Here is a 16879-nt window from a genome sequence, read left to right on the forward strand (position 1 = left end):
TTTTATCATCTCTATTCTAGATATTTATTTGCGTCTGTTCCCACCTGTTTCTCTCTTCTGTCTTTGTGTTGTTTTTTATTTGTTAAAGTTTTCATGTCCACCCTTCTGATATATCATTTGATTGTTTTTGTTACAATATATCTTCTCTTCCACCACACTATATTAATGAATAAAAACAACATGGTACATTGTATGTAGATGCTTCACTCAAAATAAATCTACAAAACTGTAACCAGTGGAACACCACAAAGACCACTACACTCATTATAAACTGACAGAATAGATATAAATTCAGATTTATAGTTAAACACCTCTGAGTTCAAAGGTCCATTTGTATTAAAATATACATGGAATTCTCTAAGTTGCTTCTGTGTATACATTAGTAATATGGCAACACACTATAATTATTCTAGTTATGAATTAATAGTGAGTCATAAAAGAACAAGCATTGATTTAAAATAGATCTTGTTACTTAAGGTGCCATTAACACTTGCCTTGTGTATTACTTTTGCCTTTAAAATGCCAACTTTATATTCTATTCAGTTTCTTTGTGTCTTTATCTTATAACTTCTGAATTACTAATAAAAAGTACCCCATGCAAATCATTAAGTCAAAACCCTCAAAGTACTATGGTGTCATCATGATTGAACAGCACCAGTTCTTTATCTAATGTAAAACATGCAAGAAACAAATCTTGGAAAGAGCCTTCCTGTTATACAGTAGTGAAATGATGATGTTTGAGCTCAGAGGCAGGTGTGCTGGCTACTTACCTGAGAAAGGCTGTTGTATGGCAATCTTAGGCTGATATTTACAGTCTTTGTATCCCCCAGGGTTTAACAAATAAAATGATTCCATAAAAAATGTTTTCCTATAATGTGATCAAAGGGCAGCACAAATCCTTAAGGAGAAAACTTGCCTAATGAAATGTTTGCTTTAGGTAACTGTTTTGACCGTGTTTTGATCTGTAATGTCTTCCAGTTTAATCTTTATAGCTTCCCTGACAACCACAAGAAAATTTTGTACAAAGTGTTTTAGCTTATAAGTGTTAAAATGTATACATATTTAATGAAATGAATTCTGGATATGTGACTATGATTACATTATCACTGAGAGGTGTGAATGGAAAAATTGAGTTAACTTGTCTACTACCTTACATGTATTTTCTATTTGAAAACATAATATACTTAGATAAAAATTTATAGTTTCTTCTTAGTATTAAGGTTTTGGAATATATTTAACATAAATAATGTGTACACACACATTTAAGTTAAAATTCAACATCTATCCATTTTGAAATTCATGACAAAATGTGGTTTAGGATGGTAATTTAATGACATTAAATGGGGCTAGTTCATATACAACATCATGTAAAATTATATGAACTTGAAAATAATTCTTATAGCATTAACAAAAACTGAAGAAGTCGACTCTTAACCCCCCCCCCCAAAAAAAAACGTAATAGTCACTAGCTTCAGTATCAAATATTACACAAATAATAAGTAATCCAGAAAAAAAATCAACAAACCAACTTCAGGTTTTAATTCACTTAACAAAATATCCTAAATGAGTACACCCTTTACAAAACTAATTATGATTTTGAAAATTAAGGAAATATAGAATTTAAAACCCTCTATTGAATTTTAAAATGTAACATCAGAATTTGGGGAAAAAGCATCAAAATAGAAATTGTGGGAAATGTAGAAATTTGAATTAAATCACTTAGTTTAGACAAAACATTTTTTAACCAGGAAAGAATGTAAGAATGTAATTCATTGCATGAAATAAAAAATGAAGTTGTAAAATGTAATAGTCTGAAGAGATAATTTCAGGTTCTAGAATAACAAGAGTAAAGCCATCTTTAAGTCAATGAAGTTGTTTCTGAATGCCAGAAATGAGGGGCAGTGCTTAATTCTGGGAAGGGGGTTGAAGCAGTTATTTACGTACAGCCATCAGTCCTGGGCCTGTGTGGCTCCTTAATTTAGGAATTTATTCCTAGAAATCATTATGTTTAATCTATACACTCCAAGAAAACTTTAACAATTTCAATGTTACATTTTGTTTTACATGTACTTTATGCTTATTGTAACAAGAAAGATTTTAATGCATACTACCAAACCTTTAAATAAATCAAGTACTAACAAAAATATATTCATATAGTTTTATGCAAAAATAATTTAAAAAATCTGTATATTTACCTCTGTTTTTTAAAATAAAGTTGTTGAAAAAAAGAATGTATTCTTTTTGATAAAAGGGCTGATAGGAGGTTATCAGAAAGTATTCCCCATGCATCCAGCAGGCCTGGATCCCAAACCCTTGTCCATTGAGTTAGCCCTGGCATTGCCCCCTAGGCACATGGAGTAATAGTGTCCCTTGCAGTATATTATGGCTACTTCTGCTGGGAGCTGAAAAGCTTCTAGAAACCTAGATATTAGGTGTCCATTGAAAATAGGAGTGGCATTGGTGGAAAATAAGCTTTTTTCTGCCATAAGCTATTTAAAAAGCATATTTTGAGTGAGTGTTAATGTTGACCCTGTATCTTTCAGCTACTTGGAATGCTCTGGATGAGAGCAATTAATTCTGCCTTTTCTGACATGGTGGTCATCAGAAGGCAGATGGCGTCTCCAGACACAATAACAATGAGTAATGCATAGGCTGCCTAGCAGTTTCCTGATAATTTTAAATATTTATTTATTTTACACTCGAGATTTTAACTCACTTTTGGTCCCATACCTCCTTCACATCCCCATGTCTCCACAAGGATTTCTCCAGCCCCCAAACCCTAACCCCACAAGACTTCTCCACTCCCTGGTGCCTCCAGTATCTTGAGGATTAGGTACATCTCCTATGACTGAACCCAGACCTGAGAGTCCTCTGTTGTACATATGTTGAGGGCCTCATATTAGCTGGTGTATGATGCCTGATATTTGGTCCAGTGTTTGAGAGGTCTAAGTTAATTAAAGCTGTTGGTTCTTCTACAGGATCACCCTCCTCCTCAGCTTCTTCCAGCTTTTCCCTAATTCAACCACAGGGGGTCAACAGTTTCTGTCCATTGGTTTGGAACAGTTATCTGAATCTGACTCTGTCATTGGCTTGTTGGGTCTTATGGAGGGCAGTCATGAGAGGTCTCTTTGTGAGCAATCCATAGCATCAGTAACAGTGCCAGGCCTTCGAGCCTCCTTTTCAGCCTGTCCCTAGACCAACTCTTTTTAGGCAAATCTCCATTTTTGTCCCTGCAGTTTTTTCAGACAGGAACAATAATAGTTCAGAGTTTTGACTGTGGGATGGCAGCCCCATGTCTCACTGATGCCCTGTCTCTCTGCTGGAGATGGTTTCTCCAAGTTCCCTTTCCCCACTGTAGGGCATTTCATGTAAGGTCCCTCCCTTTGAGTCTTGAGAATATTTCATTTCTCAGGTCTCTAGTACATTCTGGTTGGTTTCCTCATATCCTACCTGCAAAGGTTGCCTGTTTCCATTCTTCCTCCTGCTCTTCAGGGCTTAAGTTATTTTCCCCAACCCAATACCTGATCATGTTCCACTCTTCCTTTTCCTCATTCCCTTTCCCACTGAGGTATATCCATCCATCCCACCTTGTGATTGCATTCTTCTCTATTTCAGGTCCGACTGAGACATTATCATTTGTGCCTTTCAGCTGTTTACCTTTTTGAGTTCTGTGGACTGTATCTTCGGTATTCTGTAATTTTTTGGCTAATAGTCACTTATTATTGAGTATACACATTACATGTCCTTTGGGGTCTGAATTACCTCAGGATGATATTTTCTTGTTTCATCCATTTGCCAGCAAATCTCAGGATGTCTTTGTTCTTAATAGCTGAATAGTATTCCATTGTGTAAATAAATCACATTTTCTATATCTATTTTTCTATTGTGGGGCATTTGGTTTGTTTCCAGCTTCTGGCTATCACTAATAAAGCTACTATGAACATAGAGGAACACATGCTTCTGTGGCATGGAGGAATAACTTTCGAGTATATTCCCAAGAGTGATATTTCTAGGTCTTCATGTAGATCTAGAGCTAATTTTCTGAGGAATCTCCAAATTAATTCCCACACTAGTTGTGCCAGTTTCCAATCTCACAAGCAATGGAGGAGTGTTCCTTTTTCTCCACATCATTGCTAACATGCGCAGTCATCTGAGGTTTTGATTCTAGCAACTTTTATTATTGTGGGGTAGAATAATAAGTTCCTTTTGATTTTTATTTCTCTGATCATTAAGGACTTTCAACATTTCTTTAATTGCTTCTTAGTTATTCGGATTTATCTGTGGTGAATTCTGTTTAGTTCTATATCCCATTTTATGATTGGGTTGTTTGGTTTCTTGGGGCTTAGCTTCTTGACTTATTTATATGTTTTGGATATTATCCCTCTATCAGATGTTGGGTTAGTAAAGATATTTTTCAATATGTAGTTTGCCAATTTGTCCTATTGACTGTGTCCTTGCCTTCCAGAAGCTTCTCAGTTTCATGAGGTCTCATTTATCAATTCTTGATCTTAGAGTGTGAGTGACTGGAGTTCTGTTTAGGAAATTTCCCCATGTGCCCATTAGTTCAAGGCTCTTTCCCATTTTCTCTTCTAATAGATTGACTGTATCCGGTTTTATGAGGTTCTTGGTTCACTTGGACCTGAGCTTTGAGCAATGTTACAAAATGGGTCTGTTTTCATTTTTCTACATTTATTCAGCCAGTTAGACCAGCACTATTTATTGAAGATGCTTTCTTTTTCTATTCTATATTTTGATTTCTTTGTCAATGTTCAAGTGTAAATGTCTGGTTTTATTTCTGGGTCTTCAATGCTATTCTACTAATCAACAGGTCTGTCTCTGTAACAATAGCATTTAATTTTTTAAATCACAATTTTTTTGTAGTAGTGTATGAAGTCAGGGGTTGTGATTTTCCAGATTTTCTTTTATTGCTATTTTTTGGCTTTCCAGATGAATTTGAGAATTGCTTTGTCCAGGTCTTTGAAGAATTGTGTTGGTATTTTGATCAAGATGGCATTGAGTCTGTAGATTGCCTTTGGTAGGATGGCCATTTTTTACTATATTCATTCTGCCAATCCATGAGCATGAGAGATATCTTCATTTTCTGAGATCTTTGCTCTCTTTCTTGAGAGCATTGAAGTCATTCTCATAGAGGTATTTCCCCAGTTTGGCTAGAGTTACCCCATGATCTTTTGTATTATTTATGGCTATTGTGAAGACACAAATTTCTTTCTTAATATATTTATCATTTATTTAAAGAAAGTCCACTTATTTATTGGAGTTAATTTTATATATGGCCACTTTGCTGAAATTGATTATCAGCTGGAGAAGTTCTCTTGTAGAATTTTTGGGACTGATTCTTTATACTGTCATATCATCTACAAATAATGATACCTTTATATCTTCATCAACAATTTGTATCCCCTTAATCTCTTTTTGCTCTTCTATTTCTCTACCTAGTAGTTCAAGTACTATATTGAATAGATATGGGAAGAGTGGCCATCCTTGTCATGTTCCTGATGTTAGTGGACTGCTTTAGTTGATACTGGCTTTTGGTTTACAAAAAAATTCTTTTATTTTGTTTAGAAATGGGATTTGGATTCCTGACCTCTCCAAAACTTTTAATGTCAGGGGATGTTTGTATTTTGTCAAATGATTTTTCAGAATCTAAAAAAAATGATAGTATAAATTTTTCTTTGCATTTGTTTATATAGTGGATTACATTAATTGATTGTTGTATATTGAACCTACCTTACATCCCTGGGATTAAACTTACTTGATTATGTTTGATGCTGGTTTTTATGTGTTCTTAGATTTGATTTGTAAGAATTTTAAGTATTTGCATTGATATATCTTTTGTAATTATTTTTTCCTGGGGATTCTATGCATTTACATTTCAAATGTCATTCTCTTCCTCCCTCTGCCTTTCAGTCTCCCCCTTCCCCTTGCTTCCATGAAGTTGCTTCCACTCCCAACTATCCACTTCCCATCCCCCACCCCCAACCTTGGGATTTCCATACACTGGGAAAATGAAACTTCACTGGACCAAAGGCCTCTTCTCCCATTGAAATGTTATCTGCTTTCTCGATTTTCTCTCTAGAAATCATATATCCCATCTTCCCTCCCCCTGCGTCTTTGGGGGTGCTTCAGCCTCCCAACTGCCTCCTGCCCCTTGCCCTGGAATTCCTCTACACTGGGGCATTAAGCCTTCCTAGCACCAAGGGCCTCTCCTCCCATTGCTGTCCAACAAGGCCCTCTGCTAAATATGCGGGTGAAGCCATGGGTCCCTCCATGTTTGTTCTTTGGTTGGTGGTTTAGTCTGTTGGAACTCTGGGGAGTCTGGTTGGTTGATATTGTTGTTCTTCCATGAATTGAAAACTCCTTCACCTCCTCCATTCCTTTCTCTACTTCCTCCTTTGGAACCATGTGCTCAGTCCAGTGGTTGGCTAGTGAGTAATAATTATTTTTAGCTGTAATAAAAAGCACATTGTAATAGGTCGATAGGAATTTAAAGTATTAAAGATTCTCCTAATATCAGGATTTTAGCTATTATGTAGTTTCAGGCTTAGAAAGATGTAGTTATCGCTTTCATATGATTTAAAATAAAAAATATATCATTTAAATAAATTTGGTTTTGGATATCTGTATTGGAAACAACCCAAATGACCCATAAATGAAGTATGAATACAGATAATGTTTTTAGTTTATACAATGGAATACTATTCAGTTATTAAGGATGAGGGCACATTAATTGTTTAGGCAAATGGATGAAAGTAGAAGACATCATCATGAGTGAAGTAACTCAGACCCAAAGGACATGCATGATATAAACTCACTAATAAGTGGATATGAGCCAAAGAAGTACAGATCGCCTAGGATAAAATCCTCAGAACTCACGGAGGTTAACAAGCTGCAGGGCCCAAGTGAGTATTCTTCAATCCCACTTGGGAGGGAGAAGAAAATATTTGTAGGAGGCAGAGTGGGGGAGTGACACGATTGGGAGAGGAAAGAGAAAGGGAAAATGGGAACATTATCAGGTATTGGGAGAAAGCAATATAGAATTTTGAAAGGCTAGCAAAATGAATGGACATATGTAACCTCAAGGGTTTGGGTGTCAAGGGACCCTCTAGAAAGTATCAAAGACTCTGGGAAGTGAGAAACTGTCAGTACTCAAAAAGAGAGAACCAAAATGAAATGCCCAACACTAGGGAGAGAAAACTCAGAACTGTTCCTGTCTAAAAGAACTGAAGCGACAAAAATGTAGAAGAGTGTTGTGCCCAACCTTGACCAGTAAGGAAGACACCACCTGGGGAAGATCTTCAAGCAGTTTATTCAGGATTCTTGAAAAAGCTTTCTGCTTCTGCCTCTGTCTCTGCCTCCGCTGCTGGGGGATCGCCCGCACAGTCTTAAATCCCCTTGCACATACCAACCACAGTAAGCCATGTGGGCCCTCAGATAGGCTGCTTCAATGTGGAACGAGGCAAGCTGAACAGGCACAGCCAAATAAGGAGTTGTTTATGGCTGAGAGCACTTGCCATCAAGGAGGTGGAAGGTAGAAACCAGCTTTATCTTTGGGGTGCGGCACCTCGCAGCTCTCCGCAGAAGAGAGTGAGGAAAAGGTGGCCCAGTGACCATATCAACTTGGGAATCATCTCAAGGGGGAGGCTCTAAGGCATGACACTATTAATTATGCTATGGTATGCTTCCAGACAGAAGCCTAGCATGGCGGTCCTCAGCAATCTAACAAGCAGGTAACTGAGAGAGATTCAGACACTTAACCAAACGATTGGACTGAAGTAGGGGAACTCTGTGGTTGAATTAAGGAAAGGCTGAAAGAAGCTAAGACCCCATGGGAAGTCTAGCAGTCCCAACTAACCCAGAACACTCAGATCTCACAGAAACCAAGCCACAAACCAGGCAGCATACATGAACTGGTCTGAGTCCCGGTGTACATATATATAGCAAAGAGCCGACAGGACTAGCTTCAAAGGGAGAAGAGGAACCTAACCGTTGAGAGGCTTGAGATCCCAGGGTGTAGGAAAGCCTGGTGGTTATGATAGGGAACATCTTCTTAGAGACAGTGGGAGAAGGAAAGGATCATGCACTGTGGTACAGGGGACCAGAAGCGGGCCAAGAGTTGGATTGTAAAAAATAAAACTATTAATACTACCATTACTACTAATAATAAAGGAAGCACTTGATTTGCAAATATAGAGTAGACTTTAGGACCCCATAATAAACAGTGAGTACACATGGAGGGACCATGGCTCCAGCAACATATGTAGCAGAGGATAACAGTATCTGGCATCAGCCTTTGCCATGAATATCAGCAATGGGAATTAGGAAAAAACCTGGATCTCTAGAACTCTATAGCCAACATAGCCTAGCCTATTCATCTTGTCTCAAGCATAAGGTGGATAGTATCTATGAATCTAAGAGGGCATCACAGGATTTTCTTGTCCTCCTCATGAGTCTAAACATATGTGAACCTGTACACAAACACAACACACATGAACATGCACATGAACAGGAATACACATCCAAACAAGTATAGACATGTACACCAACATTAAACCAAACAATTACTTTTAGGTATGGGGTGCATAATTCTAACTCATAATTAAGTAGGCTATACCAAGAGAAATTTTGCAAATGAGATAATCATGGTTTCAATATCAATAACTTTTGATTCTTAAAAAACAACTGAGACTTGTTTTGACAAAATAACACTATATTTATCCTCTCATTACATCAGCATGAGCCTCTAAGTTTAGTTATTTAGCAGATAGAAGGTCAGCTACAGTTACTTTGTTCTCACTCATATAATATTTTAATAACCAGACATTTCTGAATAAACTTTTATTAGAAATTCATTGTAGACACCTTTTCCTATTATTTCTTATTGTACTTAGAATTATTAATGTTACATATCTTTAATTGTTACAATTTATATATTTAAGAAACTTAATCATAACTTCCATAATTATTTTGTCTTGATACAGACATCCTTACTTATTAAGACATGGTCTATGTTTATATTCTCTTGAGTACATCTCTTAACATTTTCTTTTATTTTATATATTTCTTAATACCATGAGACATAATAATATTAAAAATGCATTATTTATTTTTTGTGAGGAGTTTTTTCTTGGGGCATAGGTGTTGCAGCTAAGTAATAATGATAGCACAGGAATTACTTTCAAAGGGCTAAAATTGTAACATTTAAAATTATCATTACTGGAGTTCAGTTATTTAGTATTATGCAATCTGTAACAGTTCTTCTATGTTCCCCCTTACCTGTGGATGTTTCGGTTTGCTAGATAAAATTTTCTGAGAGAAAACATGCTAGAGACCAAAGTTTAGTGCCTCAAATAGCTCTAATATATGAATGAGAAAAATTTCTGTTTCAAAGTGTGTTCTTTGATAAAATGTTACTGGTAAATATCTTCCCCAGCAACATCTTGGAGAATTTTAGCTTAAAAATATACAAAGAAAAATTAGGATAATTATGCTTAAAGTATATAGTTCTACAATATGTAACCTAGCAAACATAGTTACATTGTCCATTCTAACATGATATCTTTTATTGAATGATAGAAAATATTGTTTATTATATTACTAACTGTACACTGCATAAGTAAAGTGACACATTATTTTTAAATTAATTTAAATGTTAAGAGAATTATGATGTGACATTATATACAAGGTCTATGAAATGGAGATAAACAGACATGATTATAACAGAAAATGGTATAATCAGTATCATCATGCCCCAGGAGTCAAGATGAAAACCATATTTATTTTACTGTATCCCTTGTGTTTAATGAAATGAATGCATCTGGCAGAGATTAGGTAATGAGGACTTTTGGAAATTTTGCTACTGGAGATCATAAAACTATGGGTGTTAGCCTTTGAAAACTGATGTAACATCTCTTACCCTGGCGGACACCAGAACATATGAATTTTCCCTGAGATGAGTCTCTGTAGCAAGAAAGGATTGACTCAATCTCTTTTCTTTTCTGGAACATACCTTCCATCTTCAATGTCAAGGTAATGTTTGAATCCTAATGATGTTTAGAATAACCATACAATGCAAAGTTCCTTAGTTAAGGTTGAGAAGATGAGATTATGTGTGATTCATTAATTAAATAATGCTTAAATTCACATTGATCCATTTATATTGCTTATAAACTCTTCTGAATGGGGACTTTAGTCTTAGGCATATCTTTGACATTTATAATTGTCTTGATATGGATAGTCCCGTTCTACTACATTTCTAAAATAATTTGATCACCTTTTATTAAGATTAAAGAAGAAAACTTTATATGGTAGTCTTTGTAATAAATAATAAAATTTTAGTAAAGGTGATGTGAGAATACCAACTTTTGAGGATGACAGCTAAAAGATTTCCCCTTATGCATTGATCACAACACAATACACATTCTAGACAAGCAGTGCTGTCTTCAATGTTAATCATGTAACTGATTCTCAGCATACAACATACTTACAGGTTATTTTCCAGAAACTGTTGAAATGTGTTTTAATAAATTTGTATGCATCTGAGTAAAACAATGGGATTATGAAGTATATTCATTGATTATATTAATTGATTGATTAATCAAATTAATAAATTGATTAATTCAAAATAGTCAGCTGTTCATTCCATGCATCCTCCTTTAGCACATATACGTTTTTTTCACTTTCTTTGTGATTTTTTTCACCAGAAATCATGTCTGTATTATATTTAGAATTTTTGAGTCTGGTATTCAATCAAATAATCTATTCCAAGACATTTTTCTATTTTGTTCTTCCTTATTATCTGGGACAATTCCATATAGAAATATTCATATTATCTAAACAATGTTCTTTAAAAGGTTTACATAATCTTACAATCTAGAAAATATGTGTTCTAAAGAGTATAAGACTGTTGTTAGTTTAAACTCTTTGTTTTATTTTCTGTACATTTTTATTGCATTCATTTATTTTAAGAGCAAAATGCAACAATTCAGATTATGCAAACACCTTAATATATAATTAAGAATGTAATTATCAACATTCTCCAGTTTATGTTTAAATTAATTTGTAAAGGGTTTTATTTCTCTGGGCCTTGTAATAAGGATGGACTCTAATTCAATTTTCAAATATTTACATAAGCCTGTCTAGAGAGTAGATAAATTTACCTATTGAACCTCAATTTGGAGTGAATTGATATGTTTTAAAAGGGAAGTTTGGTTTAGGAGGAAAATACCAAAACTGTTAGAGCAAGTCTGGCGTCTCACTCTATATGATAATAATATATTGTCTAGGTATATGAAAATTTGGCACTTAATCAGATAAATATTTAGATCCAAATTCTTATAGTCACTGCTTATTTTACAAGAAGAAAAAATATCTTTCCAAATATGTTCATAGATAGAGTATTTAAATTTAATAATTCATCCATAATGTTATGTGCTATTCATACTTTACACAAAGTCTCAACCCTTTATAAACAATTACAAACAACAATGTAATGCTGAGAATAAAAAAAATGAATCTCAAGGAAAGAGCACATTAATTTGTTAAGCAGTACCAAATGGTTATCTCTGAAAGCATAGATAAAAGTAACATTGTATTTACTGAAATGGTTATATTAGTAATATATATGTTTACATATACAGTGAAAAATAATAAGACGAGGATATGACTTTGGAAATGAGAAATTAGGAGTATATCAGAGGGTTTGAAATAAGAATAGTAAGGTCAATATAATGTAACTATATTATAATCTAATTTTAGAGTCTATATGAGTTTATATGAGTCTATATGATAAAGTCAAATTTTGTCTGTACACTCCCTGAAATTCTTTTGATCATATACCATAGATTATAATATATTTAGTTTTATAGACTTTTCCAATACTCAAAACCTTATTGTTTTTTTTTTAAATCGTTAACAGATGCAATAATAAATTCTGTAGAGGAACAAAGCAACCAAAATAAACTAGTTGAACACTATTTGCTAGACTAATATTAGGTATGTATTTCCTCAAAATTAAGAACATTACATAGTGATCTCAGTGGCTTCTTAGAATAGGTTATGGTTTCTCATATTAAGAGTTTATTAGGAATAAATATGATTCAGCCAATTAACTTAGAATTCTAACATCTTTTGATATTTGATTGTTGTTACATTTTATTTCACTCTGTCTTTTAAATAGATTGTTAAAGACATGGAAGGTAAAAACGAGACAGATGTTTCTCACTTCTTTTTGCTGGCACTAACAGAAGATCCAACTCTGAAGCCTGTGATGTTTTGTCTCTTCCTGTTCATGTACATGGTTACCATCATGGGAAATCTGCTTATTATCCTTGTTGTAAGCTCTTATTCCCAATTACAAACTCCCATGTACTTTTTTATTTCAAATTTATCCTTTAATGACATCTGCTTGTCCACAACTGTCATTCCAAGTATGTTACTGGTTATCCAAACACAGGATCAGATCATCAGTTATGCTGGATGCCTTACTCAGCTTTGCTTTGTCTTGTTTTTTGCTGGATTTGAAAGCTGTCTTCTTGCTGCAATGGCCTATGACCGTTATGTAGCTATTTGTTATCCACTGACTTACACTGTCATTATGACTTTTCACTCATGTGTTCTATTAATTCTGTTCTGTGTTTTCATTAGCATTTTGAACATGGGACTTCTTGGTCTCATGGTATTGAGGTTATCCTTCTGCACAAATCTAAAAATTCCCTTATTCTTCTGTGAACTTTCTCAGGTCATGAAGCTTGCCTGCTCTGACACCCTCATTAATGATATTCTGATATACATTGCAACATTTATATGTGGTGGCATTCCACTCTCTGGTATTATATTCTCTTATGTCCAAATTGTCTGTTCTGTTTTGAGAATACCATCAGTAAAAGGAAGATTTAAAGCCTTTTCCACTTGTGGTTCTCACTTGTCAGTGACATCTTTGTCCTATGGCTCAGGATTGTGGGTTTATGTAACTTCTTCAGTTTTACCCAAGAAGACTTCAGTGGCCTGCATTATGTACACTGTAGTCCCACAAATGTTGAACCCATTTATCTTTAGCCTTCGAAATAAAGACATGAAAGCAACTATGAAAAAATTCATCAGTACAATTGCTTCTCTTTGATAGGAACAATTTTCTTAAACTTCCTTTTAGTTAAGAAATATATATATATATATATATATATATATATATATATATGATATCATACATATATATATGATAAATTAGCTCAAATATTTTTAAAATTGACTGAAATAAATTCAACTCAAAAACAGGGTTTCCTTGAAAATTTGTTGTCGCATAGGAATTTAAATTTCTATTATGTTGATGCAAACAATTATTCAGTTTTAAGGACTTGGATGGAAAATTATAAACATTGATAAATTTAAAAATCATAGCATAATTTTGGTAATTCATGCTTTTTAACTTTTCTGAGATTCATTTTAATTTTTAGTTATATATATGTATGTGTGTGTGTGTGTGTGTGTGTGTGTGTGTGTGTATTGAATTTATATGTGCACATGTATACAGGAATATGGTTACCAGAAGAGGGCCAAAGAAGGAGTCAGAATCTCTTGAGAAAGAATTATTTGTAACTGTGTGTCAACTGAAATGGGCACTGGAAACTGAAGTCTAAGATTATATAAAAGCATAAAGAGCTAAAAATTGTGATATGTAATTCTTTAGCAAATATTTTTGACTTAATATTCTTTAGATATAGTGGAGAAGCAAGTTCCATTTTTCATTACCTAATATATTTCTGAATATTTATAAATTAAAAGTGCAGGCTTAATTTTTTTAATGATAAGAGATTTTCTATGACGGGAAGAACAGTAACAATAATTTGCTCATTTACATGAACACATTTACCCATTTTCAATTAAAGAAAAATTTGGATAAATTTAAAAATAGTTCAAAATTCACCAAGAATACAATGATGGAAGTCACCATAGGCATATCAAAGACATGAACTTCATTACTTCTTTTCAGGTATAGAAAAAACATTGAACTAGACAGACACTCTACGTGTGGTGTGATCCTATTTATCACTCTAATGTTTTCACTACAGTTTTTCAAAACAGATCAATACACAAGTACTTGTGACTAGTAATGTGGGATAAAGTAGGAGGTATCAGATGACTATGGTATCAACAATAAACAATGGCAGAAAAAGTCAATTATCTTCTTCCCTTGCCAAAATGATGAATCCTAAAATTGAATGTTGGAGTGTTATATACTGACCTGAATAAAGCTGTTGAGATCTATCATATGAATAGGGCTATTAGTCCCTATAGTACTGATGTTTTAATATCCGCATCTTCTCATTATTCAGAAACTTTACTTTCATATTATTATAGGGCAATGTACAATCCTTGCGAACTAACAATAAGCATTAAATAAGTATGAATTGGATTATTTATTCAGAAAGAATTCAAAAAGATATCTCTAATTTTTTTCTTTATAACCTTATTTTTAAAATATAGAGATGCATGTAGAGATTTTTAAAAGCATTTCTTGAATAAAACTACATGAATATACTTCTGTCAGCACATGATTTTTTTTAAAGGTTTGATAGTATGCATTGAAATCTTATTAGTTACCATAAACATAAAGTACATGTAAAACAAAATGTAACATGGAAATAGTCAAAGTTTTCTTGGTGTATATAGATTAAACATAATGATTTTTAAATACCAAAATTTGCCCCAAGGCTGTCTTCTTGGCTCTTGAGTTATTAATTATTTAAGGTCTAGATGTACCAGACTCTGAGTGGGTGTTATACACTTGTTGCTGTTTTTCTAAAAAGGACTGAGGCTTTTACTTTTTGGTCTTTCTTTTTTTGAGCTTCATATGATCTGTGAGTTGTTTCTTGGGTATTCAGAGTTTTCTGGGGCTAGTATCCAATCATCAGTGACTGCATATTATGTCTATTCACCATGTTTATAGAAGCCTTATTTATGATAGCCAGAAGCTGGAAAGAACCCAGATGTCCTTCCGTAGATGAATGGATACAAAAATTCTGGTATATTTACACAATGGAGTACTACTCAGCTAGTAGAAACAATGGCTTTATGAAATTCCTAGGAAAATGGAGGCATCTAGGGAATATCATCCTGAGTGAGGTAACCAAGTCACAGAAGATAACTCTAATTTTGATGTGAATTTATTTCACTTCTCTTTAAGCTTCAAAATCTGGTTTCCATTTTAATTATACTATTTTCTATGTACATTGAGAATACTCTACTATTAGATGTATTTTTGTTTTGAGTATAAATGTTTTGAGTCTGTGAGAATTCTATATTTATTCACATAAGTAGATTTATTAACTTCAAAAGTAATGTGATAACTTTGTAAATACATGCTAAAAATGAGGTGCTGAAGACTAGCACTGTCAGTTTAATAGTACAATTTTATTGTCTATTCTATTTAAGTATTTAAGTGTGTACATACCAAAATAATATTTTCATTACTAAAAATGTTGTTCATGATAATAAATTTTGTATGTTTTATCTATGTAAATTTGTGTATTGTGATATGTATAAAGATATTTTGTTTATCTAGACTTGAAAACTTCTTAACCCAGTGCTAATAGATTACTCACAAAAACTTTTCTATGGTAAATATAAAGATTTTATTTTCTAATCATTAATTAATCATAGAGTTTTTGATTCATTCTTTGTCTCAATAAATATTTTTTAACAATTTCATCTAGTGCATAGTGTGCTTTGATTAGATCAATTTTCTATTGCCTCTTTTTAGCTCCTCTTAAGATACCCCAAAGCATCTGTCTACCCAAATCATGCTCTTTTTGATTAACTTAATAAGTCACTGAATCCAATAAGTGTTTGCCATACACCTGTGAATGAGGAGACATTTTCTAGATAACAATATTTATTACTGGCTACATTCCTAAAAATAATTACTATCTTTTCACCAAGAAACATCATGTACCAATTATTCTTCAACTAAGAATGGGGCCTGTGAAACTCCTTCCTCACTCCTAAGTTTTAGAATTTTGACTGCTTTGATCTAACACAGATATGCAGTTAACTCAGCTGCTGTAACTTATTGTATTTACTGATTTTTACTTTTTAATCTGCAAGGAATTCAGTATTAGGTCTATCCATTATTGTTCTCTTACATTAATTATTTATATATAATTTAATATTTTAACAAATATTCCCATGATAAGTAAAGTTTCTGATGTGAGCCTTTTTGTTAGGATATATTTATATAGTTTATTTATTTTTTATATAGTTATTATAGACAAAAATATATAAATCATGAAGGTTATGCTAAAATAATTTAGAAATGATTTTGTATTTTCACCAGGGTTATATAATTAAAAGTTCTCATAAGCTATGTAAAAATATTTTTTGATGATAAATGTCACTAAATTGATTTTAGTTGTTTTAATTATAGACACTCTAAATACATTCATTTACATTGATTTTGAGATTTGCTTCCACTATTCAAAACATTATAATTACATTGAAATAGTATTTGGTACTTTAAAAGTAAAACGATTAATTTGTGTTCATGTTAAAAAGATGAACTCATACCTTGCAGACACTTGTATACCTATTAGAAGATTGTATGTAGAAATTGTGTGTGCATGGCTAGTTACATGAATACTTGCCACAAATATAGTTCTAGTGGCTTTGTCTAAGGTACACAAAAACTCAGTGATCATACAAGTCACTGCCCCTAGGAAAATGACATTAAACTATGACTCCCTTAACCCATCCGATTGAAAACTCTGTTACCTTTGCCTTTGATTTTGAGTTTCTAATTTAATGCACAATTCTTTTTGGTTTTGTTCAAAATGAAAGCATAGATATCTCTGTAATACAGAACAATTGA

At 33.3% G+C, this 16879-nt stretch overlaps 1 protein-coding gene across 1 annotated transcript in view; it reads left to right on the plus strand.

Moving 5' to 3' along the window:
- Nucleotides 1-12208: 12208 nt before the first annotated feature.
- The window catches only part of LOC308430875 (uncharacterized protein), a gene marked incomplete at both ends in the record, with an annotated part of 32865 nt that continues 28194 nt past the window's right edge, over nt 12209-16879 (plus strand). Inside the window, one exon of the mRNA XM_080930153.1 lies at nt 12209-13126. Coding sequence (XP_080786279.1) covers nt 12209-13126 — 918 coding nt within the window. The remainder of the gene's footprint in view (nt 13127-16879) is intronic.

Source organism: Micromys minutus, assembly GCF_963924665.1.
Source record: "Micromys minutus genome assembly, chromosome: 16".
NCBI lineage: Eukaryota > Metazoa > Chordata > Mammalia > Rodentia > Muridae > Micromys > Micromys minutus.